This window comes from Schistocerca americana, chromosome X (assembly GCF_021461395.2).
Source record: "Schistocerca americana isolate TAMUIC-IGC-003095 chromosome X, iqSchAmer2.1, whole genome shotgun sequence".
Lineage (NCBI taxonomy): Eukaryota > Metazoa > Arthropoda > Insecta > Orthoptera > Acrididae > Schistocerca > Schistocerca americana.
In genome coordinates, this window is record NC_060130.1 from 938,653,580 (window position 1) to 938,680,506 (window position 26,927).

General features: G+C 37.7%; 1 protein-coding gene across 1 annotated transcript in view; it reads right to left on the reverse strand.

Moving 5' to 3' along the window:
- Window positions 1-26,927, reverse strand: part of LOC124556412 (dynein axonemal heavy chain 7-like) — a 746,268-nt gene that overhangs the window by 207,179 nt on the left and 512,162 nt on the right. Inside the window, exons 20-21 of the mRNA XM_047130371.1 lie at window positions 25,025-25,217; window positions 14,240-14,399 (exon numbers count right to left, since the gene is read on the reverse strand). Of these exons, the coding sequence (XP_046986327.1) occupies window positions 14,240-14,399; window positions 25,025-25,217 (353 nt within the window). The remainder of the gene's footprint in view (window positions 1-14,239; window positions 14,400-25,024; window positions 25,218-26,927) is intronic.

A 26,927-nucleotide genomic window follows, 5' to 3' on the forward strand; every position in this document is an offset into this window, starting at 1 on the left:
GAGCTGGAATACCAATGCTGCAGCAGGAAGGCAGATCCACTGCAACATTTGTTACCTCATTACTTCACATCCAAGCCATGGTTTTGTTGTGGCTTACATGATAGAAACTGATGTAACAAAACAAGGCCAGGCCAAGTCCATATAAATTATCATCTTTTTTTAGTCAAAGGTAGCACAGGCTGTCAGCTACCAGTACTGAGTGGGGACCTATGAGAGACTATGAGCCTACAAGTCTACATAGATCTATCAGTCATTATCTCTGGACTCTGCCACTGCTAGCTGCGGCCCTTCTACTGACACCAAGTACAATGCTGTCAACTTACCACCCTCCGTCTGGTGGGCCATCTGGGAGAGTAATTCAGCTGCTACCAGCTCTTACCATGATGGTTCACAGCTCAAGCCCTGACTGTTCATCCATTCAGTGGCCATCCCCTAAGCAGGCAGACTCCTTACTGCCTGGCTCTGCTTGTGCGGGCAGTCACCACTGCTGCTGTGAGCCATCTCGTTCACCCTAGGTTCATCACATGATACTGCACATGCTACATCATGCACTGCTGGCCAGTCACTAGTCTGCATTACATGCCACCTCTCACTGCTGCAGTCATTGTCATGGCAGAATTGGTGCCATTGTTACCTCCATCTGCATGGCACTGCAAGCTGTCAAGCTGACAGCTGACAGCAGCCTCTACTTGCAGACTATACACAACTTACACACTTGGGATGCCAACCCTCTGAGTATCATCATGAGGGTTGTAGTTGATTAAGCATAAGCAGATGCTTTAACACAGATGTTTGTATGACAACATGTTGAACAATTACCAGATATCCACTCATCACGCCATTGCTACCACATCTAGGGTAGTGGACCATTGGCACCCTAACATCTCCCAAGCCAATTGCATTACCCAACATGGGGGTCTACCACTGCAGCCTCTGTCTACATTTTGATGGCAAAAGAAATTTGCCGGCCACCATCCCTGGGGAAGACGGCTTTACCAGTACTGGGAGTGCAATGTTTTTGTGCTTTTGGTTGATTGCAAGGGTCATGGTGAGCCAATGGGTTTCGGTCTGGTGTTTCTTTCCACTATAGGGAAAGTACAGGGTGTTTCAAAAATGACCGGTATATTTGAAACGGCAATAAAAACTAAACGAGCAGTGATAGAAATACACCGTTTGTTGCAATATGCTTGGGACAACAGTACATTTTCAGGCAGACAAACTTTCGAAATTACAGTAGTTACAATTTTCAACAACAGATGGCGCTGCGGTCTGGGAAACTCTATAGTACGATATTTTCCACATATCCACCATGCGTAGCAATAATATGGCGTAGTCTCTGAATGAAATTACCCAAAACCTTTGACAACGTGTCTGGCGGAATGGCTTCACATGCAGATGAGATGTACTGCTTCAGCTGTTCAATTGTTTCTGGATTCTGGTGGTACACCTGGTCTTTCAAGTGTCCCCACAGAAAGAAGTCACAGGGGTTCATGTCTGGCGAATAGGGAGGCCAATCCATGCCGCCTCCTGTATGTTTCGGATAGCCCAAAGCAATCACACGATCATCGAAATATTCATTCAGGAAATTAAAGACGTCGGCCGTGCGATGTGGCCGGGCACCATCTTGCATAAACCATGAGGTGTTCGCAGTGTTGTCTAAGGCAGTTTGTACCGCCACAAATTCACGAAGAATGTCCAGATAGCGTGATGCAGTAATCGTTTTGGATCTGAAAAATGGGCCAATGATTCCTTTGGAAGAAATGGCGGCCCAGACCAGTACTTTTTGAGGATGCAGGGACGATGGGACTGCAACATGGGGCTTTTCGGTTCCCCATATGCGCCAGTTCTGTTTATTGACGAAGCCATCCAGATAAAAATAAGCTTCATCAGTAAACCAAATGCTGCCCACATGCATATCGCTGTCATCAATCCTGTGCACTATATCGTTAGCAAATGTCTCTCGTGCAGCAATGGTAGCGGCGCTGAGGGGTTGCCACGTTTGAATTTTGTATGGATAGAGGTGTAAACTCTGGCACATGAGACGATACGTGGACGTTGGCGTCATTTGGACTGCAGCTGCAACATGGCGAACGGAAACCCGACGCCGCTGTTGGATCACCTGCTGCACTAGCTGCGCGTTGCCCTCTGTGGTTGCCGTACGCGGTCGCCCTACCTTTCCAGCACGTTCATCTGTCACGTTCCCAGTCCGTTGAAATTTTTCAAACAGATCCTTTATTGTATCGCTTTTCGGTCCTTTGGTTACATTAAACCTCCATTGAAAACTTCATCTTGTTGCAACAACACTGTGTTCTAGGCGGTGGAATTCCAACATGAGAAAAATCCTCTGTTCTAAGGAATAAACCATGTTGTCTACAGCACACTTGCACATTGTGAACAGCACACGCTTACAGCAGAAAGACGACGTACAGAATGGCGCACCCACAGACTGCGTTGTCTTCTATATCTTTCACATCACTTGCAGCTCCATCTGTTGTTGAAAATTGTAACTACGGAAATTTCAAAAGTTTGTCCGCCTGAAAATGTACTGTTGTCCTAAGCATATTGCAACAAACGGTGTATTTCTATCGCTGCTCGTTTATTTTTTATTGCCGTTTCAAATATACCGGTCATTTTTGAAACACCCTGTATGTGCAGACAGTGTTCTGGAAATTGTAGAATATGTGCATTACTTCGTTCGATTTGAATGGGCAACATATTTGGTTTTGAGGAACGAGTGTGGCTCATTGTGTTTAACCACTTTAAATTGTAGTCATAAATATCCATGCAGACAGAAGTTTAATTTACAATGATGATGAGGTCCCATACTCCGAGGAGTGTAGAGGATGATGCATGAGACCAGAACTGCTGTACTAGGCAAGGACCTAGTGGAGGTGGTTTGCCATTGCCTTATTTACGATAACAAGTGTTATATTAATAGTATATTTAAGTGTGGCCGGCCGGGGTGGCTGAACAGTTCTAGGCGCTACAGTCTGGAACCGCACTACTGCTACAGTCACAGGTTCGAATCCTGCCTCGGGCATGGATATGTGTGATGTCCTTAGGTTAGTTAGGTTTAAGTAGTTCTAAGTTTTAGGGGACTGATGACCTCAGAAGTGAAGTCCCATAGTGCTCAGAGCCATAGCCATTTAAGTGTGCTCATCACCATTTTATTATGTTCTGTTGTCATTTGTTGGGTTTTTGCGAAGTTATCAGAGGGTCAAACACGTCATTTTAAATACTACAGGGAGCTACACTGAATAAAATGTTGAAACTTTTTGCAGTCAAAGTGGCTCAGTTGCAAGCAGATAGTGGAAATATATCTAAGAAAATAAAAGCTGTGGAAGCAGACCAAGTGGATATAGCAAAGGGAGTAAAAGTTGCGAAGGAAAGGAAACTGAAGAAGCAGAGAAAATGTGAGTGGAGTCTAGTTCTTGATGGGCTGAAATCACTAAGTATTTACCTTCAGCAGTAAAGAGTGCTAAGATTTTGAGGAAGCATGAGAGAGTAAGATAAATGAGTGTTCATACAGAAGCTGAACGCAAGTTGAAGGAATTTAGTAGGGTGACTTTAATTGATATGAAAAGTTTAACATTGTGGAAGTTAAGAACACCAATGAACAATTATCAGGTCTGATATCTTGTGAAAATATGGAATCTAGCTGAAGTGTCAGAGGAAGTGATTGTGTGCTGTGCTGAAGTAAATGAGTGTGGGAGTAGCAACATGCATGATTTTGATTTATGTGCAATAATATTTATGCCATTGAGTGATATCTGCATCTACACTTTCATATATACTCTGCAAGGCATCATACAATGCATAGCAGGGGTGGGTAACATGTACCACTACTAGTCATTTCTTTTCTTGTTCCATTCACAAACAGAGCAAGGGAATAATGACTGACTAAAAGCCTCCACATGAGACCTAATTTCTCTCATCATATCTTCATGTTTCTTATGTGAAATGTGCATTGGTGCCAGTAGAATGGATCCACATTAGGGCTCAAATGCTGATTCTCTGAATCTCTGCAACAGTGCCTTGTGAAAAGAGCATCATCATCTCTTCAGGGAATACTCAAATGCTGATTGAGTCTACTGGCAACAAATCTAGCTGCATGTCTCTGAATTGCTTCAATGTCTTCCTTACTTCTTACCTGTTGGGGATCCCAAACACTTGAGCAGTATTCAAGAATGGGCTGCACTTGTATGCTGTATGTGGTCTTCTTTACAGATGAATCACACTTTCCTAAACTACTCCCAAGAAACTGAAGTCCGCAACTTGCCTTCCTTATTACAGTCCTTTCCATTTCATATCTCTTTGTATTCACATTCTATCTGGACTTAGTGACTTATTTATTTTCAGCTCTAACAGTTGCTTCTCTGTGCCAGGGATGCCTATTTCTATAATGGTTCTTATCAAGGGGCTGTGGAGCCAGGTCCAGATGTGCAGGGATGTGCATGTGCCAATGATTTTTGTGTCATGAAGAGTGCCACTACAGACAGTGATACTACAGAGGATACACAGGAAGTTATTAATGATGTTATTTATATTGTGTATTTTCTGAATAATCAAGTAGTACAGGATAACTTTTTTCTGAATGATGCAGATTCTTTGCCACCTGTTATCATGCTGCTTCCTTAGAAGTAAGGAGGGAGGAAGGATAGAAAGAGGAAAACTACTTGTAAGGCTACAGATTCAGCAGAAAAGTCTGAGTCATTGCAGGAATGTGTGCTTGAGGATTAGAATAAAGTCAGCGATACCTGCAGTGTTATGGGTACTGAGGGTAAGAAAAAATGTCAGGTAATGGTTCGCCAGCAGTGCACAGTTGAACTTGTGGAGAAATTGTTGCAGCTGAAGAAGACCACTACAAATGCTACATTGTTGCAAAGATCCATTACCTTGAAAGTAGAGCCAACTAAACTGCATATAACATCATTAAGATTCAGTTCACACACCAAAATGAAGCCGTTTTGGTAAAAAAAAAAAAAAAAAAACCTTACAAGATGACATGACACTGCAAGACATAGCAAGACATGGTTAGTTTTTAATTAGTGTCAAAAAGAATGGAAGAAATGAAACTACTGACCTGTGTATTTTCAGTGTTAATACCAGACACAGAATTTGTAAGAGCATAGTCTCAAAGATGTATTTACTGAGGAAACATAAGGGTAACTTTTGTCTCAGAGACAAAGTTCTGGATGATGTGCCAAAGCAGTGAGTAAAGAAACCATCTGATAGACAACGGGAAATGTCAAGCACAAGAAGCAGATGAGTGGAACCATTTGCAGCGAAATGATTTGTTAAAGGAATTTCATAAGAAGGAAGAGCCTTGGTAATTTTATTTTGCTAGTTTATTATATGACAGTTCAGCAGAGTGACGTTTGTGTGTGGAAACTAGAGAAATGGATTGGCTTATCTGTAGCAAGCAATAATTAGTTAAGTAAGAATTAGAAAAGAACAGACCTGATAAACAATGAAAAATGCTAAACACAAGAAGAAATTGAGCAGGATGATTTGCCTTTATGTGACTGCTGAGAAATTGGTTGAGAGAGAAGAAGTCAATGACATTATTGTATAAGTCTGTAAGTGATGGTACAGTGCAACCATATAATTGTAGAGAAACAAAAAAAAGTCCAGTAGAGTGCTTATAGAAAATACCTTTCAAAGATAAGAAAAGCCAATGAACATTGATGTTTAAACTATAGTAGTGTAAGAATGGAAACTGAATGCACTTTATATAATTGTCACCTTGTAAAATATGTATTGGGGCATTATAGAACTATGAGGAGATGGATCCAGAGGACTAGATCTCCTGAAGGAGGGAGACACATTGCATTGCAAAATACTTTGCTGTGCATAGTTGAGTAAATCTGAGATACCTGCCACAGCTACACAATTGAGTCAGACCAGAATTGACCAGATACTGTTATGAGAGGGTCTGCCTGCTAATTCAATGAGAACTGCTGCTATGATTCCAGGCAATTATCACCATACTTCAGGTGCTGCCAGCTTTTATATTGGTGGTCCACAGCTCAAGCTCAGACCATTCAGTCATTTGGCTACCATCCCCTGAGCAGACAAACTCCTTGCTACCTGGCTCTGCTTGTGTTGGCAGTCCCTAGTGCTGCAGTGGGCCATCTTATTCACCCTAGGTTAAGGACATGATTCTGTGCACCTCAGAATGCTATGTCATGGGCTGCTGGGCAGTCACTAGTCTGCATTATCTGGCAACTCCCCCTGTTGCACTTAGATTCATGGCAGAATCGTTGCTGTTTTTACTTCTGGCTGTATGACACCACAAACTGTCAGACTGACAGCAGACAGCAGCATCTACTTGCAGGCCATAGACAGGTTACACACTTAGAGTGTTAACCACTCTGAGTATCATTGTGATTACTGTAGTTGATGAACAATGTATGCATGTTTTAACAAAGATGTTTCTATGCCAACATGTCAAGAGACATAAATGATGTAGGCTACAAATGACAGATTAATCATAATATGACAGCTATGGTTTGAGATGAACGTTACTCCATTCATACAGTTCCATCATCCTATCAAGATATCCATGCTTTGAGGTTTTGGAATGACACATGCACACTTTGAAGTGTTGGAATGACATTGGTGTGCAAAAAACACTCATAGCAATTACCAGTGATGGTGGAGGTAACAAGATAAACAGAACTCACCTCCCCCCCCCCCCTAAAAAAAGTATTGCCTCACAATAAACAATGCCATCAACCTGCACCACAGACGTTCACCTTTGTAGACTGAAATGATAATGGTTGATGTGCACGTGGATTTTCCCTTGTCCATATTCTGCAGCAGTTCTGCACATTGGCATGCTCTTGGAGATAGAGATGGGCTTTGTCTATCCACAGAACATTCCAAGACCATTCATTGTCCACCTCCATGTGAATAAGAAATTCCAGAGTCAACATTTATCTTGCTGGCATTTCAGCAGGAAGCAACTCCTGAACATGGATGATTCTGTATGGATAGCAATCCAGGATGTCTCATAGGGTTTTATTGACTAAGCTCATAGACATGTCCAACGTTTGGGCAAATCCCCAGGTACTGCATGTTTGCATATCACTGCTCAATCCCTCCAGAAATGCTGTGGTCACATCTTCAACAGACGTAGGATCAGCTACTTTTCTCTCTATGTCACATTGCACTTCAAAAGAAACTGTCTTTTTGAATTTTGTAAGCTTTTCTCTAGATCCTTAGCAGACCTTGGACCAATGCCTTTTTTCATATCCTTGAGTGTCCAGAACTTTTGCAGGGTTACTGGTGCACAGTCACCATTCTTGTAAAAGAGCTTTACCCGCAGTGCGTGATCCTTCATGGAGACAATCATTTTAGGCATCTCGGATACAAACTGAGGAACAGCCAGTGCCATACATCTGTTGGTGTCCATATTCTGATGTCTACAGTGGTCAAATTTCCGTAATTTTTTTTTTTTTTTTTTTTTTTTTTATATCTATGACATTTCCCCCTGAATCGATAATATGGTCTTCAAACTTGTCATAGTTCTGAGCAGTGGCTCTCTTTCTACAGTGTTCTGAAACTGAAACTTTAATCATGGACACTATGTACAAAATATGTCATACATCATAATTAATTATGAAAAACATAAAATTTGTGTGTGAATATGAAACCAAAGCCCTTAATTTACTGCAAATGCAGAAGAGAAACAAAGTTACAACTGTTAAGATAAAACTGTAGCTCAACAGAAAATAAATAAAGACAAATGATTTACACACGTGTATCAGGAAAACTGTTGCACACTACAATTGCCTATACAAGGTGTACATAAAGTCTGGGAACACTTTCAATTATTTATTGCATAAGAACTAAACATTGTATAGATGTCATAGATATTGCACTTTGAAGAGAAACTCTGAAAATGTTTTTTACAAACATTCAATATGCAAACCATGAGTGTGCCAGCAGATGTCAATATGGTAACTGAATTCTTGCCATACTTGTCCCAGCATGGCATTGTCGACTGTGGCAGTCACTTCCTGTATTCTCTCCTGGAGTTCTGCTACATCACATTGTAGAGGCAATACATACACCAGATCTTTAATGTGTCCCAACAGAAAAAAAGTAACACAGAGTGAGATCTGGTGATTGGGCAGGCCATTTCATGAAACAGCTGTCCTCTTCTGTAGCATGGCCGATCCATAAATGCAGCAGCTCTGCCTTCAGGTACCCACAAACTTCACGATGAAAATGGGGTGGAGCCCCATCCTGCTGAAAGATGAACAGAGATTCCGATTGCATTTGAGGCATCAGCCATAGCTCCAACATGCCCAAGTAGGAATTTCCAATGACAGTGCTCTCAATGAAGAAGAATGGCCCATACAGTTTTCAATGTTACAAGGCACAAAAAACATTTACCTTTGGGGAATCACACTCAAATTTATTGCATTCATGTGGATGTTTTGTACCCCAGATTTGACAATTATGCCTGTTCACTTTCCCCTTGGTGTGAAAAGTGGCTTCGTTGCTAAAAATTAAATGATCAACAATGCCATCCCCATCTTCATTCAATTGTTGCAACTGCAAACAAAACTCAAAATGCTTGTCTTTGTAGTTGTCATTGAGCATCTGCACTAGTTCCAGTTGGAATGGTTTCATAGACAACTTCTGTTGCAGAGTTTTCCACACTGTCATTGGAGCCATTTCGAGTTCACAGGATACACGACACACTGATTTCTTTGTACTCCTTATGAATGTCTCTTGTATGCGCTCCACATTCACTTCACTCACACTGGGACATCTGCTTCTGTTTGCCGGGCACAAGCAACCCATTATAACCAATTTGTTGTGCCAGTGGTAAATGGCCTTCCTTGTTGTTGGCTTCTTACCATACTTTGTTCTGCTGAACAGCTGTAGCACACTTATTTTTGTAGAACTCCAACACACAAAAAGCTCACTCTGTACCTGAACTAGGTTTGCAACTATCTCTGACTATCGGCAAATTACAACTACACTGTGGCAGCATACACGAAAAAAAGCTTTCAGGTTTTCTCTTCAAAAGGACATATGTATGATATATGTACAATGAAAGTGTTCCCGGACTTTATGTACACCCTGTATTGGGTGAAAACTTATATTGGTAGGCCACTCAACTTCGTATAAAGACATGCACCTGACTGCGCAATATAAAATTTCAATTTTTTCAGTGCTGACTGACTGCAATATAAAACTTCAGTTTCTCTAGTGAATCTTGGTCACTTTCCTGAACAACTGACTATATTCTGCCCCAAACATCACAGGCTCAGTTGTATCAACTCTCAGATATACACTCCATCCACGTGACATGAAGGGGTGTGAGGCCACCAGACCAGTCTCCCAATTGTTGGTGGTTTTCATGACCTGGAGCTGCTACTACTTGGTCAAGAAGCTCCTCACTTAGCATCATGAGGCTGAGTGCACTCTGTCCCTGTTCTCCCACCAAGGCAAAATCCCTGGCCAGCCACTGTGGCTGGGCAGTTCTAGGTGCTTCAGTCCGGAACTGCACTGCTGCTGCAGTGGCAGGTTCAAATCCTGCCTCGAGCATGGGTGTGTGATGTCCTTAGGTTAGTTAGGTTTAAGTAGTTCTAAGTCTAGGGGATAGATGACCTCATATGTTAAGTCCCATAGTTCTTAGAGCCATTTTAACCATTTAAACCAAAATCCCTGGTAATAATGGGAATCAAATGCAGATCCCCAATGTGCCAGTAAACTGACAGATATAATCAAGTGTCAAAAGAAAATTAGATTGAGAAAACTAATAAAATGTGAGACAGAATTATTGTTCAGTTCTATCTTCAAGAGGCAAAAATGTTTAGTACTACTAATAGACACATATAAAAATAAAATTGATAATACAGTCCTAGTTTTGGAACTATTAGCTCCTTCATCAACCAGGAATGAAGAATAGATTAAAGAAAACTAAAAAGCAAGGGCACATCAGTCAGACACCAGGATTAGAGGAACCCCACTGACATCAGAGACAAAACATTGGTAAGAAATGTGCCAGTTGCCATACAATGATGATAAGGACACAGTGAGAAGTCAAGATAGATTAAGGGAAAGCAAAATGAATAGTACAATTAGGAACTAGCATAGCAGAAAGAAGAGAGAAAGATGGGAGGTAGGAGATGAAAAACTAAAAGCAATAAAGAAAATAAATGAGATGTAGTAAATATTGTAATCTAAAGAGGGAATGTAGGACATAAGCAATAAAGAAAGTAAATGTGATTTAATAAAAGTATTATCGAAGGAGGGGATATTGGGCATGTTAATGGTAAGTAAGTCCATAAGGGTACCAGAATTTGGGAATGCATTGGAGGGAAAGTTCCCATCTCAAGAGTTCAAGGAAAAAATAGTGTGGGAGGATCCAAAATAGCCCTGTGGTGTAGCAGGCCTTCAGGTCCCTGACTCATGTTGTACAGCATGTTCAACAACTGGGTGTTGGCTGTCCCATATTAGATGGTTCTTCTATGGTCAATTATGTACTAAGCCCATTTATTATTGATCATGCCAACGTAAAATGTCTTGCAGAGGACACAAGTTAGTTCACTAATGTACCATCTCTGACCTCCTACACTCTCTGATGCCTCCCCCTTTGTCTTCCCTACCCCTATCAACACTACAGGAGGATTCCTCTCATCATGGGTTCTGGGTGACTTGTTCTTAATTTTTAATACTTCCAACCTAACCCATACTTCTCCCCAAAGAAGTAACTAACAGTTTTAAAAGCCAGGATTATGTCATCATAATAGACTGTATTTGTACAACTATTGTATATAACATGAGCACACAAAATTTACCTGTTCTCAAGTATATAGTATTTTATATAATCTCATGACATACTGTATTGTTTACAACTGGCTGATTATTATGGTATATTTCCTTTTGATTAAAGCCTTATTAATTAAGTGAAATTGTTTACTGAATTTGTTACACCAGTTTGTAATGATAAAATCTGAGCAAGTTAATCAGCAATTTTGAGCTGACTGACACCATTCATTAGAAATATTTCATTTCATTCTTTTCAGTAACCTGTTTCAGTTTTCCAATACTAATTAACTGAAATAATATTAGTAATTCAAGATTAGCCACACCCAAAATTGCTATTGGTTTTTGAACCATTATGCTTTTTAGATTCAATGATTTGACTCTATATTTTTATCACCCTCATATTTTGAACCAGATACACCCCTTCATTGTTCAATTTGTCACTCATTAAGAACCTACATGTATTAACAAAATTTCAGACATGACAATCATATATGCAAGTCAGTAATGTACCACTGAGGCATACAGTGTACTACTAAAATAGTACTGTGAACTTTTACACTTTTCTAAACAGCCATCTTGTAGTTAAGTTCAGTCGCCACTTGATCTTAAGGGTCATCTACTCTATTAAATTTTCACCCTACTGTTTTATAGACAGTAATGTAATTGTCAAGATTAATATCATCATGCCAGATTTTATATACCAGACCCACTGCAAAAAAAGTCAATCTGCTTCCAGCAATTAACATCTCTACATCACTCATTGATTAATCAACATGTAGTTGTTAATCTTTGTGAAGTTCTTCTGTAAAAATCAGTCTATGAGTGACTTCCATTATCGTTTCTATCAGTGATCAGGAAGTTTATTGTGTTGAAGGACTGTAGAATCAAAAACTAACCTTCTGATTTTTGGCTTTTGGAATTCATATGTGAAGGTGCTCTGTAAACATTTTCCCGTTGTCATACAGATTCATAGGATATTGAAAGTGTCTGGCTGTGACTATATTTCTATGTGAGTTTTGAGATCCCATCATATTGCTGAAAGTTATATAAGGTGTACAACTTTGTTTCGCCTTTTGCCAATAGGTGGCGACAGCGGTAAGTAGCGGTCAAAAGAAACAGATCACAGACATCAGACAGTTAGCTTGGACCTCAGTCAACATAGCCTCATTCAAACATTAGTCAATTTGTTTCTGCATCGTAAAGTTGTTCTTCAATTGAAAATGTCAGTTTACGAGCCTAATTCTCGTCATTTGCAGGTGGTGTTACTGTTTTGTTTCAATATGAAGAAAACATCAGCTGAGTCTCATCAAATGCTCTCAAGTACATATGGTAAGGACGCTATTAGTAAAAGAACGAGTCGTGAGTGGTTTCAATGCTTCAAGAATGGTGATTTTAATGTCATAGACTGGCACAGAGGTTGAAAAAAGAATGTTTTCGAAGATGCAGAATTGGAGATATTGCTGAGTTAAGACTCCTGTCAAACTCAAGAAGAATTGGCACAATCAGTGGGAATGACACAGCAAGCCATTTCAGAACATGTCAAGACTATGGGCATGATTCAGAAAGAAGGAACTTGGGTCTCGTGTGAGCTGAAACCAAGAGACATTGAACAGTGTTTTTGTGTTTGTGAACAGTTCCTTCCGAGGCAAAAGAAATGGATTTCTGCATTGCATTCTGACCAGGGACGAAAAATTATGATAACCCTAAACACAAAAGATCATGGGGATATCCCAACCATGCTTCCACGTCAATGCCCAAACCATGTAGTCATGGCTCCAAGATCACGCTCTGCATTTGGTGGGACCAGCTCAGTGTCATGTACTATGAGGTGTTAAAACCAAGTGAAACAATCACAGGTGCTTGTTATTGAATGCAATTATTGTGTTTGAGCAGAGCATTAAAAGACAAGTGGCCACAATACGGTGAGGGGCATGATAAAGTGATTTTACAGCACGACAACACTCGACCCCACATTGCAAAAGAGGTCAAAACATACTTGGAAATGTTAAAGTGAGAAGTCATACCCCACCCACCGTATTCTCCAGACATTTCTCCCTCTGACTATCACCTGTTTAGATCAATGGCGCATGGCCTGGCTGACCAACACTTCTGACCTCATGAAGAAGTCACAGATTGGATCGATTTGTGGATTGCTTCAAAAGATGAACAATTTTTTTGACGTGGGATTCGTACACTGCCCAAAAGATGGGAAAAAGTAGTGGCCAGTGATGGAAAATACTTTGAATGATACATGTGTAACCACTGTAATTCATTAAAGCCTCAAATGTTGGGGAAAAAACTGCAGAAGCAAAGTTGTACACCTTGTAATGAAACTGGAAACAAGTCAGATTAACTGAATACTTTGTTGAGTAGATTATTTGAGAATTTTTTGTAGTACAATTTCATGGTAATGCAACAGACTTTCGATGAAGAGATAATGAGAGCATTCAGGAGATCACAGGTAATAATATTTCAGCTGCAACAAGCCTTGAAGAGACTAAAATAAACCAATACTTATTAAACTTCCTGGCAGATTAAAACTGTGTGCCCGACCGAGACTCGAACTCGGGACCTTTGCCTTTCGCGGGCAAGTGCTCTACCAACTGAGCTACCGAAGCACGACTCACACCTGGTACTCACAGCTTTACTTCTGCCAGTACCTCGTCTCCTACCTTCCAAACTTTACAGAAGCTCTCCTGCGAAACTTGCAGAACTAGCACTCCTGAAAGAAAGGATATTGCGGAGACATGGCTTAGCCACAGCCTGGGGGATGTTTCCAGAATGAGATTTTCACTCTGCAGTGGAGTGTGCGCTGATATGAAACTTCCTGGCAGATTAAAACTGTGTGCCCGACCGAGACTCGAACTCGGGACCTTTGCCTTTCGCGGGCAAGTGCTCTACCAGGAGAGCTTCTGTAAAGTTTGGAAGGTAGGAGACGAGGTACTGGCAGAAGTAAAGCTGTGAGTACCGGGCGTGAGTCGTGCTTCGGTAGCTCAGTTGGTAGAGCACTTGCCCGCGAAAGGCAAAGGTCCCAAGTTCGAGTCTCGGTCGGGCACACAGTTTTAATCTGCCAGGAAGTTTCATATCAGCGCACACTCCGCTGCAGAGTGAAAATCTCATTCTGGAAACATCCCCCAGGCTGTGGCTAAGCCATGTCTCCGCAATATCCTTTCTTTCAGGAGTGCTAGTTCTGCAAGTTTCGCAGGAGAGCTTCTGTAAAGTTTGGAAGGTAGGAGACGAGGTACTGGCAGAAGTAAAGCTGTGAGTACCGGGCGTGAGTCGTGCTTCGGTAGCTCAGTTGGTAGAGCACTTGCCCGCGAAAGGCAGAGGTCCCGAGTTCGAGTCTCGGTCGGGCACACAGTTTTAATCTGCCAGGAAGTTTCATATCAGCGCACACTCCACTGCAGAGTGAAAATCTCATTCTCAATACTTATTAGATTTATACCTTGGATGAGTCCAATATTTTTATAGCTCTTTCATCTTCCAATATGTTACCACTGCTCTGTGACAGAGCAATTAAAATATCATCTTCAACTTGCTTTAGTGATTCTCGATGAGAAGTGCTTTCAACAATCAGATTTTGGCGTGTCTCTTCCAACTCTGGCCTGCAATATCAAGGCATTTCAGGAAACCATAAAATAAACATTTTGGATTTCAAGCAAACAGTAAGTAGAAGCAACTAAATCAACCAAAAAAAGTAAGAAAAAATGTAATAAAATATGTAAATAACATCACATGAAACTTGAATTAATTAACATATTTTCTAAAGAATTCTGAACTGCTGTTTTGCTATCCAGTGATTTACAGGAATGAAATTTCCTAAGACTGGACTGTAAGAAATAATATGTCTAAAACATTTTAATAAGAAATTAACAGGGACACTACTTAGTAGTGTGCAATAAGTCAAGAATTTGGGTCAGATGGAAAGCATGCTCGGATAGTCAAAGCAGGTAAGGTGACCACATGCATAAAGTGGGAAACACAAGTCTGATTCCCAGTCTGCCACAAATTTTCAACTTTTGTCATTGAATTATTCCAAGGCTAAAGCACAGCTGACACTTGTACATTCCTTGAAATACTGATATCTACAGCTACTGTATCAAAAACAGTGGAGTCCATTCTGCCTGACATTTCCGATAGAACAGACAAAATATACATATGGCATATTTTAATAACAACTCTCTTTCAGATGTAGATAATGAAATTTGAGGCAAGCTAAAAAGATAGACGAATGTGAAATTTATCAGAAGATGAAAGGGGAAAAAAAAATCATAAGTATGTAGTAAGTATAAACATAGTACAGCTGTAATATATGCTAGATTTACAAAAATCAAATTTAAGCGCCCTGTGAGAAAGTGCGTGATGTTATGGCTAACTTCTTATGTACAAGTGAAAGTGAAATAATTTAAATTAATTAAACAAACACTGTTTCTGCCTTGTTTCACAAATTTTATTATTGTTACTGCACAACCGAAGTTTCACACTATAAGCTGATTTTCAAGTACATTACTGATTCCAAACAATGTTAATGCACAGATAAACATAATGATAAGGAAAAGACAGTCATTCCAACTTCTTAATGTATAGATACATAGCTTAATGTAAAATTATCTCAAAGACCATTTTTTAACAAATTACTTATGGAATTAGACAATTCAGCAACACACTAACATGACTAAACATACCTGGGAATAAAGTTATGCATCAACCAAGAACTTTTTATCTACTGGTGGATTGAGGCCCAAAGTTTAACCTCTATCCTGGAGTTGTGATATCATCTAAAAGAGGTGAATAATTAATGGGGTTTGCTTGATTAATAATAGGTGTGGTGATGTAGACATATGCTAAGAATGAAGTTGGTCACTGAGTGGTGTTTTGGTTCTGAGGCATCAATGAACATCTTTCTTTAACTTTTCTCACTTCTCATCTTATTGAACTATATAGTATTTAGTACATATTGATGTGACTGAATAATAAATGTTGTTTTAAACAAAAAAATACATGATTAATTTATTAAGATGACCACAGATATATGTATGTAGCTACTAAAATACCTTTTATTTGTTTCTCTTTTATACACAATTCTATGAGATACTCGACTCCAGATGATAACAGCTAGGGACTCTGAGCAATAGGAGCAGTGGCATACCAGAACTTATAAAAGATGGTGGTTGTTATGTGTAAAGATGGACTTGAGGAAAGGACTAAAAAGTAGATTCAGTTATATGCCCTTAGTGAAATATAATTAACATAAAGTGGAAAGGAAAAAATATCTACAACAAATATGAACTGTGAAAAAGATGTTTCTGTTTTGTTTATGAAAACTATTTTCAATACTGAAAAAAACTAGAGTGTCTATTCCTACAGATATGCATACATGACAAACTGCAGCTGTTGTAATATTACAAAATTGTGAATACTTTTGACATCAGCTGTATTATGCATGAAAATCATACCTATTGGTATAGTTGTGCCAGATTGTGACTTCACATCTACATCTACATGATTACTCTGCTATTCACAACAAAGTGCCTGGCTGAGGGTTCAATGAACCACTTTCAAGCTGTCTCTCTACCGTTCCACTCTCGAATGGCACACGGGAAAAATGGCACTTAAATTTTTCTGTACGAGCTCTGATTTCTCTTATTTCATTGTGATCATCATTTCTCCCTATGTAGGTGGGTGGAAACAGAATGTTTTCGCAATTGGAGGAGAAAACTGGTGATTGAAATTTCATGAGAAGATCCCGTCGCAACGAAAAACACCTTTGTTTTAATGATTGCCACTTCAATTCACGTATCATGTCTGTGATACTATCTCCCCTATTTCATGATAATACAAAATGAGCTGTCCTTCTTTGTACTTTTTTGATGTCATCCATCAGTCCCACCTAATCTGGATCCAATACTGAACAGCAACACTCCAGAATAGGGCAGACAAGCGTGGTGTAAGCAGTCTCTTTAGTAGACCTGTTGCACCTTCTAAGTGTTCTACTAATGAATCGCAGTCTTTGGTTTGATCTACCCACAATATTATCTACATGATCATTCCAATTTAGGTTATTTGTAATTCTAATCCCTAAGTATTTAGCTGAATTTCCAGCCTTCTAGTACTCATGTGAATAACTTCACACTTTTCTTTATTCAAGGTCAATCGTCACTTTTTGCACTGTACAGATAGCTTATCTAAATCATTTTGCAAGTCGTTTTGATCATCTTATGACTTTACAAGATGGTAAATGACATCATCATCTGCAAACAATCTAAGATGGCTACTCAGACAGTCTCCTATGTCGTTAATATAGATCAGGAACAATAGAAGTCCTATAACACTTCCTTGGGGAATGCTGGATGTTACTTCTGTTTTACTCGATGACTTTCCATCTATTATTATAGACTGTGACCTTTCTGACAAAAAATTACAAATCCAGTCGCATAACTGAGGTGATACACCTTAGACACGCAGTTTGGTTAAAAGACACTTGTGAGGAACGGTGTTGAAAGCCTTCTGGAAATCTAAAAATATGGAACACAGATTACCTGGTTATTGGGAGTGGTCACCTTAAAGATCTCAGCTGTACATGCACGCTTCCAGGACTGATCAAAACCTCCATATGTCACAGAGTCTACTCCCCCATTACTCACAGCTTACCTGGATTTCCACAACAACATTAGTGAGACAAATGTGTTCAACATAAGTATTACCATCATTTTACCCATCTAGGCTGCCATACTTATTATTAAAATGTCTATTCCTTCGGATGTGCATTCATGTCTGAAGGAACAGACATTTGTGACAATCTGCAGCTATTGTAATATTACAAAATTTTATCACAATTTCAAATACTTTTGACATCAGCTGTATCAGGCATAGAAATCATACCAATTGGTGACACAAAATAATTTGTGATGGACTGCAACTTGAACCCAGATTTCATACTTATTTTAAGTGGTTGCCTTAACCATCTCAGCTATTCATGCATGCTTGTGGGAGAACAGATATTGTAATAACAAATATTACAGCCTAGACATAGAAAATGGTAATACTTAAGCTGAACATCCCTGCTGAGAGAATCCAGATAAGAGGTGCAAGCAATAGGAGTGTAGATACTGTGATGTATGGAAGTTTCAGTCAGTCCTGGAAGTGTGCACATCTAGCCAAGATGGTTAAGGTGATCACTCGCAATAAGCGAGCACATCACCAGCACGTATGATTACCATGTGTAATACAGCTGATGTTAAAATATTTGCAATTGTAATGAAAACGGTAAAGAAAGGACGCCAAATTAATAACATTTTTTAAAAGTTCAAGTTCTATGTATGTCTATGTATGCATGAAATTTACTGTGGGTGTTTTTAAATTTTGTTACGTCTGTTTTATATCAAAATGTTTAGCCTGGCCACATTTTGTCCTGTTTAATGTGTTAAGACATAACACATGTAATGAGTGTTTGTTATATTTCTAAATTGAATATGTTTACCAAGAAACTTATAATTATTATATTGCTTATGTGTTATGTAATTCTCATAGATACAGTTTTCAAAACAGAACCTTTCCTGACAGCTTGTGATAAATGTTACCAATATTCACTGTACTCAATGTTTTAGTAGATAAATTTTTTTCATTGGATTATCCAGCATAGCACTATCTATCTGTAGAAGCGAGTGGAGGTAATGACATACAGCAAGGTGGGATAGCTCCACTTGCTACAATTCTACTCCTTAAATTGACAGTTTTATTTTTCTTTTTCCTTTGTTCATTTAATGCTTATACCAGAGAAATTCCAATCCATATCAAGTTTCCTACAACTTCATTATTCACTCAGTAATATTCTGATTAATAATGACAACAATATAATTTGTTTACCTAGAAATATTTTTCAAATCTTCATGATTTACAACACCTATAGATCATGTACATGACAAAAGTAAAAAATGCTAAAATCTTCTTGTTTTAAGAATGATCTAGTTCATTTGAAAGCCCTAATTCTCCTCTTTTCCTCAAACATTTAATTTTTTCAGAAACGCAGCATTTCAAAAGTTAAATGTATACAAAATTTTTGTGCCATAGAAATTTGCAATCTTAAAATGTACCACAATTATTTCCAAAATAAAGTACCACAGTTTTACATCCCTAATTTTTCTGTTTATGAAAATGTAGACTTTCACTAAAATAAACTGTTAATTTGTTAATAAGTCCAATTAGAAAATTTAACTTTCTCAAAATTTTTTCATGAATTTTGGGAAAGCCATGCACATTAAGTTTCCCTACTTATGACAACTGATTCCCTATTCTGTGTTAACTGACAAGGAGAACATGTCAAGTGCCATCACCCAATTTACCAGGAACTTTACTCGCTGGAAGAGCAATCAAAATAAGGAAAGTCTAAGCTCATCCATAGATATTCAACCGTTTGTGAGAAATGACAGTCAAAGTTTTCAAGGTATTTTCTAGGTACTTTATGTGCCTTTTACTGCACAATATCCTCAAAAAGAAAGGTGGCTCAGTGCTAAGCATTGTGGTATCTTAATTTTGAAATCCTGTTATTTTTATTTCTTCTATTTTATTTTTATTCTTTTTATTTATTTACCCATGTCCATAGGAGATCACTACATGAATGATTATTATCAAATTAGGGGATATGAGAGCTTTATAGTAAATGTAAAATTACAGCCTGATTTCACAAAAAGTGTTACATATTTATTATATAATGTATATGTGTATGGTATATTGAGGAGTTACAATCTTTTCAAATTCTCATGTTCTGATATTTCATTTTCATATCCGTTCTTATTTTAAGTCTTCTTTTTATTCATAAGTTTGTTTTTAATGAACATTTGGTTCATTCCCTTGGGTGATACTGACCATAGAAACATTTGAAATACAGAATCATGAACATCACAAGTATTGCAAGATCATGTTTGGTACAGTAACATTTCTTCACATGAATTTCACTCAAGAAAGAAACATCATTAACATTGTTGAAGATTTCACAAGCTGAACATAATTTCTTGGTAAACCATGAATAATGGACCACTCCTCCGAAATCTGGTACCTTCTATTGATTATGAATCAAGATATGCTGCAGGAATTTCACTGAAAACAATTCCAAATAACTTTCTCATTTTTTAATTCATTCATATGATGTAAAATTATTAGATGGAATGGACTCGGTTATACCAGTACATACTACAAAAAATTTGTGTAGCAATTTTCTGCAAACATGGGTACATAAATGAAAAACAAAAATAAAAATAATAATTGGGTTGCGAAGATGGGGTGCAAAATTAAGAAGCCATGATGCTAACTGCTGTGCCACCATTTTGTCAGAGGGTATCTCATGGTAAAAGGCAGATAAAGTACCTGGAGAAAATCCTAGAAAACTTTAACTGTCATTTTCTCAGAAACGGCCAAATATCTACAGATACCCCTTTACCGCTGAACGAAATTTCTGGGAAATCAAGTTATGCCACTTGCAATGTTCTCTTTGTGAGTGTAAAAAATTGGGATTATTTGTAAGCAGGAGATCAAAGATATTGCCATGCATTCTCTATCTGCTCAAGATAATTTTCATGTAAGGTATTTAGAGCAATATAACTGAAATTCCTTCTTCCTGTCACCCACCCTAATGTCTTAAGTCTTCCAGTCTAGATTAGATTAACACTTGTTCCATAGATCATGAATACATCACTTCATAATGATGTGGAATGTGTCAGGTTAATAAAAGATGTCTGTACAAGATATTACATTACACAAAATATTGCATGACACTAATGTTTAAGTTGGTTTTCTTTCCCTTAATTTATATCTAAAAATTCAGCCAGTGAGTAGAAATTCTTTTAATTTATTTTTAAATGTTGGTTGGCTATCTGTCAGGCTTTTGATGCTGTGTGGTAGGTGACCAAAGACTTTTGTGGCAGCATAATTTACCCCTTTCTGTGCCAAAGTCAGATTTAACTCTGCATAGTGAAGATCATCCTTTCTCCTGGTGTTATAGCTATGCACACTGCTATTACTTTTGAACTGGGTTGGATTATTAACAACAAACTTCATAAGTGAATATATATACTGTGAGGTTACTGTGAGGATCCCTAGATCCTTAAATAGATGTCTGCAGGATGACCGTGGGTGGGCTCCAGCAATTATTCTGATTACACGTTTTTGAGCAATGAATACTTTTCTCCTCAACGATGAATTACCCCAGTATGATGCCATACGAAAGCAGTGAATGAAAGTAGGCATAGTAAGCTAATTTACTGAGATTCTTATCACCAAAATTTGCAATAACCCTAATAGCATACGTAGCTGAACTCAGACGTTTCAGCAGACCATCAATGTGTAGCTTCCAGTTTAGCCTCTCATCAATGGGCACACCTAAAATTTTTGAAAATTCTACCTTAGCTACAGACTTCTGTTCAAGGTCTATATTTATTACTGGAGTTGTGCCATTTGCTGTACAGAACTGTATATACTGTGTTTTATCAAAATTTAAAGAGAGTCCGTTTGTTGAGAACCACTTAATAGTTTTGTGAAAAACATCATTTACAATTACATCACTTAGTTCTTGGTTTTTGGATGTTATTACTATACTTGTATCGTCAGCAAAAACTTTTCATCTTCATCAATGTGGAATGGTAAGTCATTAATGTATATCAAGAACAGTAAAGGACCTAAGACCGAACCCTGTGGGACCCCATACTTGATAGCCCCCCAGTTTGAGGAATCAGCTGTTGTTTTAACATTACATGAACAGCTAGAGAGCTGAAATCTCATAGTAATATTACAATATGCTCAGAAAATTCATGGGTGATGCTCTCCACCAAAATGAATACATATTTTGAAAGTATTATGGGAGGATTTTTCAGTCCTAAAAATACTAAATGTGCATGTCACACACGTTTTGCCAGTCTAGTTACTGATTCCTACATTTAGTGTGCATGAGACCTATTGTGCAGGAAAGCTGTGGGAACAGGGGGTGGAGGCGATCCTACAATTCTCCAACTGTCAGCAAAGGTGAAGAAATATGTATCCTAGATCATCACAGAAGCATCTGAGTCTCTGGTTCAAGATCATAGTCAGCTTCAAACCAAAAGACTGTGATCAATTCTGGGAATGATGGTTAAAATCTCTTACTCAGCTTCCAGCCTACACACAATGCTAACTGTCTTCACCAATTCAGCAAGTTGCCTGTAGAAACTAAGGCTGGCATCTATACTCAGACAACAGTAATCATGAACCATGATTTACATCTGGATGCACCTAACTAACACAATAGCCACTGGCAGAGCCTTCTCCCTATCTCAGAGAAGACCTCCTGGCTAGCTTACTGAATGGATGCTAGCCTGCCTATCAGACCTGCTTGCTATTACTGCCTAATGTTGGAGTTCACAATGACCAATAAGCACACTCTTTGCTTTTGTCCAAACCTGCAAGGAAACTGGTCCCACTTGCAACAAAGGAAGAGCCCATTGATGGCTCACATGCTCAGAAGCTGAACAGATAAATACGATACAGAATTAGCAAATACGGTTGTATCATTTCTGAATAACTACATAAATTCAGCTTCAGTTATGTTATATGACTACACATCAACAGAGTTTGTGTCTATTTTACAAACTGCATTAAACTTAAATAGATACATGTCCTATGCAACTAGCAGTTCCTTAAATTGGTATAGTGACCAAATTTTGTTATACGTGTAAAATAACTAACGTTCTTGACACCCCAATATATACAAAAAATGAACCAGTAATTGGACAATTGATTTACTATTTAATTTAACAAGGAAATCATTTGCAGTTTAGTCACCGTGTTCCACAAAGAACAGAATTAACTATTTTTCTCAAGAGGCTGTCATTCGTTTCCAGACTGACACTGTTTGGTAGGCCATTGTACAGTTTTATTCAACTATATACATACATACAAAAGCATGGTAAGTTTTATTATTGTTAAAGTATGAGATAATGGATACAATGTTATGTCTGCAGTACTCTTTGTGATAGTGAATAGCATTCATATAAATCCCTTTAAAAATCATATATATTTCTACTTGTGCAATGTAATTTTATGAATTATTCTATATTGTGAGTTAATAGATTAGATATAATAGTAATAATAATAATAATAATAATAATAATAATATGCAAATGAGGGTTATCCCTGCAAAACATCCTTCACTCCAGTAATTATTGTGGCATGAATGTTCTGTAATCCACTATCTCCTCACCCTATTCACAACAGTTTCCTCTTCCTCCATCCTATCACCTCACCCCAAAGTCATATTCTGACATCACCATCAGCAGCTCCCCACTGGCTCTGACAATCAAGCTTCACATGACTAACCTGTGCTCATGCAACCCCTCCCTCCCTCATTCCTAGCCAGCAAACCAGCTGTCTCCTTCTGACGTGCTACTGACTCGCCCCAAACTCCTCTCTCTGCCTCCCAGCTCTCTCTCCCTTTATCTACCCTACCTAACACAATCTCTGGATGCATATGTACGAGTGTGCTTTCTGCGTGTATTTGTACATTATCTTGAGAAAGGATCACTTGAAAAGCTAGCACGTTTTCCTTCTTTGAATGTGTCCCTACCAATGAGTCAATGCTTTTGCTTTTTGGCAAGTAGTTTCCTTTTGCATATTTAGTAATTCCAGATAAATATACCTAGTTATATGTAACTGCTGTTGGCAGAGGAGTGCAAACTAGTAGAGGTATATTTTACTTCTTCTGGAACTTCACATTCAGTAATTTGTAGAAAAATGAATCCTGATAATATGTATGAAGCAAAAATGTCAGTAACAAACCCATAAAATGCATTATGTAGTCATTCTAAACAAGATGATGCACATTTGGAAGGATGGTGATTCTAATCCCCATCTGCTCATTTACAATTAGATTTTCCATATGTCTACCAAATCAATGGAGGCATTTTTTCCTGTGAAAAAAATCATTCTTTTTCCATCCTCATTCTTCCTGAAACTGAGCGTTTTCTCTGTTTCTAATGACCTTGTCATCAACTGGATATTAAACTCTAATCCTCCATTCTCTTATGCCACATAGTACATCTCATATTCCTTGTTTAATGAATCCCTCAGGCTGCAGAGCATATGTGATGTTTCCAAGCTTCCTGGCTGATTAAAACTGTTTGCTACACTGTAATTGCCTTCCATAGACAATTTTCTTATTTACTGAGTGTTTGAAACACTTGTCTACCTTAAACAACTCTTACACATAACCAACCAATACTAAGTAAATACCAAGACTGTTCCTAAGAAGATGCCATATGCCATCACTTACCACATTTTCCAACAGTTATTAGCAATCTGAAATTAACATCCTATACAGTCATACTACCACTCATCTACCATTCATGGCATTTTTAATATTGAGTTATCTCATTAGTTTGTAGTTCAAGTATCCAGTGTAGCTGGATCCATATTACTTCTACATTACGTCAGGTTTAGAGACCTCAGAAATTAAGCCAAATCCATTTAGATGGTGACTCAAACACTGAGGAAGTGAATGTCAGTATACAACAATAAAAGTAGGAATGACATGATACAGAGTTTATGGAAATGGTGCCAAAAACTTGACTTTTCATAATTTCTAGTATTTGCAAAAAAACTATATAAGAATTCTCAGTAACTGACTTAAATGAGATCATAGGCAAAGCCGAGGGCTTACACAACAACCATGTTTAACTATCTCAATTTGAAAAAAATATATGCAAAAATCCAGTTGGTAAAAACAATTTGCGTTATTACGTATCTTCAAAGAACTACAGAAAATTATGCACCTCTTTATATTTTATGCCCACAGGTGTGGTAAGCACTGAAATATAAATGCTATTAATCTTAATGGCATGTAATTATTTCATTTCTTGTATAACTACTGCAGATATCTATGGTGTTGAAGAGTTCCCCATCGTATACATATTAAACAAAAACTGAAACCTTAAAAAATTCTTCTCATAATGAAGAGAAATTTGGTTTCATTGTGTATATAAATTGTAGTTTCAGTACATGGGGTGAATATTCAGGGTAGTTAATTAGACAAGAGTCTAATTAATACTTTATCCCACTTTTGTCAAAATGAGGAAATTTCTTGGTCTTTTATGTACCATTATGACTCTTCAGCATTGAAATTAATGAAAAAAGTATTATAAAAATTAATCAAAATCTATAAGAGTGTAGATAATAAGTAGTGTAGCATAGTGGCAAGTTATTTACTGACCTTTCACTTTTCACAACAATTGCCAAAAGTTGATCCTCCAGTCCTTCAACAGTAAGAACAAAATTGATAATTGTGACTTTGCTGTATATTTCTGGAGAAAAATGTGGGGTCCTTAAACTGGTTGTCATGTAAAAGCGAAATCCTGTGTTGTATTCTATCATCTTTCTTCCAAAACTTATATACAAGAGATCACCTGTGGGAAAAAATACATAATTATTGGTATTATCCAAAATGGCTATTTACTGCTCAAATGGATATTCTTTGTTTATTTAGCTAGGCATTATACAATATATTTACACCTGATCCAACACACTTTTATTAGTGTGTTAGGAGTTCTGCTTATTTTTCCTGTCTAGAGTAAGACAGTCTTGTTCTACAGTTATGAATAGTGCTGTTTGACCTATTATTTTCCATATTTTCTTGATATGCACTACACTCTGTAATATGAACTCACAATTCACAATCAGAATAAAAATAGTTCTCTACAGAGAGCCCAGTTATTGATTTTCATTATGATTCATGCTGCTCTCTTTTGCATTTTGAAAAATGTTAATAAATTATGAAGACTAAGTCTCTAAAAAAAGTATGGCATAGTTGAGGACTGAATGCACACATAGCTAAAGCATACAGTTCCAAGACATGCATCATTGCACACCAGTGTAAAGACTCAAACTGCATAGCATGCTGTAAATATCCTTTTTGACAGTCTCGTAACATGTTCCCCCATTTCAGATGGCTGTTAATTTGTAGCTCTAAGAATTTTGTGTTGGGTTCATCATCTATGGAGGTGTTGTGTAGCTTTAAATTTAATGGATTGTGTGTCATATTTATTCTAAAGCATATACTATATGTTTTCTTCATGTGGACAATTAATTTATTCTATAATGACAATTTCTAGTCATATCCCAGTGATTTACCAACATTTTGTAACACTAGTGCTAGTGTCTAAATGGTGATTAATATACTACTGTCATCATTGAACAGCACTTTCTTTCCACGTCAGTTGTTATCTTGGTAACATTGCCTGACATATTGTGGAAAGGAATTAATATATACCAGTGCTAGTAACAATAATGGACAATGTGCTCTTCCTTAAGTTACTCCAAGACTAGTACAGTATTTATGTAACAAAGTTTATCCATAGCTGTAGATTTACTGGAGATATATGATATCTCTACACACTTTACTCTGCTTTCTCGGTATGAATGAAACCATTTATTGGATACTTCCCTCCCCTCTAGTTTCTATAAACATAATTCTCCATTAATGAGTAAAAGTATAAGCAAAATATTACTCATTTTATTACTTTTAACATGTAACTTGCTGTGAAATGTATAGCATATTGTAATATGGCAGACCAAGAGGCACTATATTGAAGTGTCCAATAAAGTATATACTAAACAACTTGATACACATTCAGATTAATCACACAAATATTCAAAATCGTATTTTATCTGTTGGTTTATGTTATAATTACTTGTAAAATTTGTTTCTCTATCAGATATGTAATGGATCAGCTCATTAGTTATGTACATTACTGAATTTAATGTTGAACCAAAATTTTTATGAAGACACATACACCACTCAAAACTACATAATGTAATACACTGAAAATGTTAGTGAACCTAAAAATGAAATAATTATTGTATTATGTAAGACTAAATGACTAAATATTGGATGAAATAATTATTGTATTATTTAAGACTAAATGACTAAATATTGTCAAAACTGCATATTTTACAACTTTTGGATGAAATCATTGAATACGTTATTATTTTGAATAGTAAATGTCTTTTTACAGCTCACATTGTACATCATAGTGGTCCCTCATTACATTGAAATTCACTGTTGCGACTGAGGAGCTTATTACAAAAGCTGGCCAAGTCCAAAACTGGGATTTTTT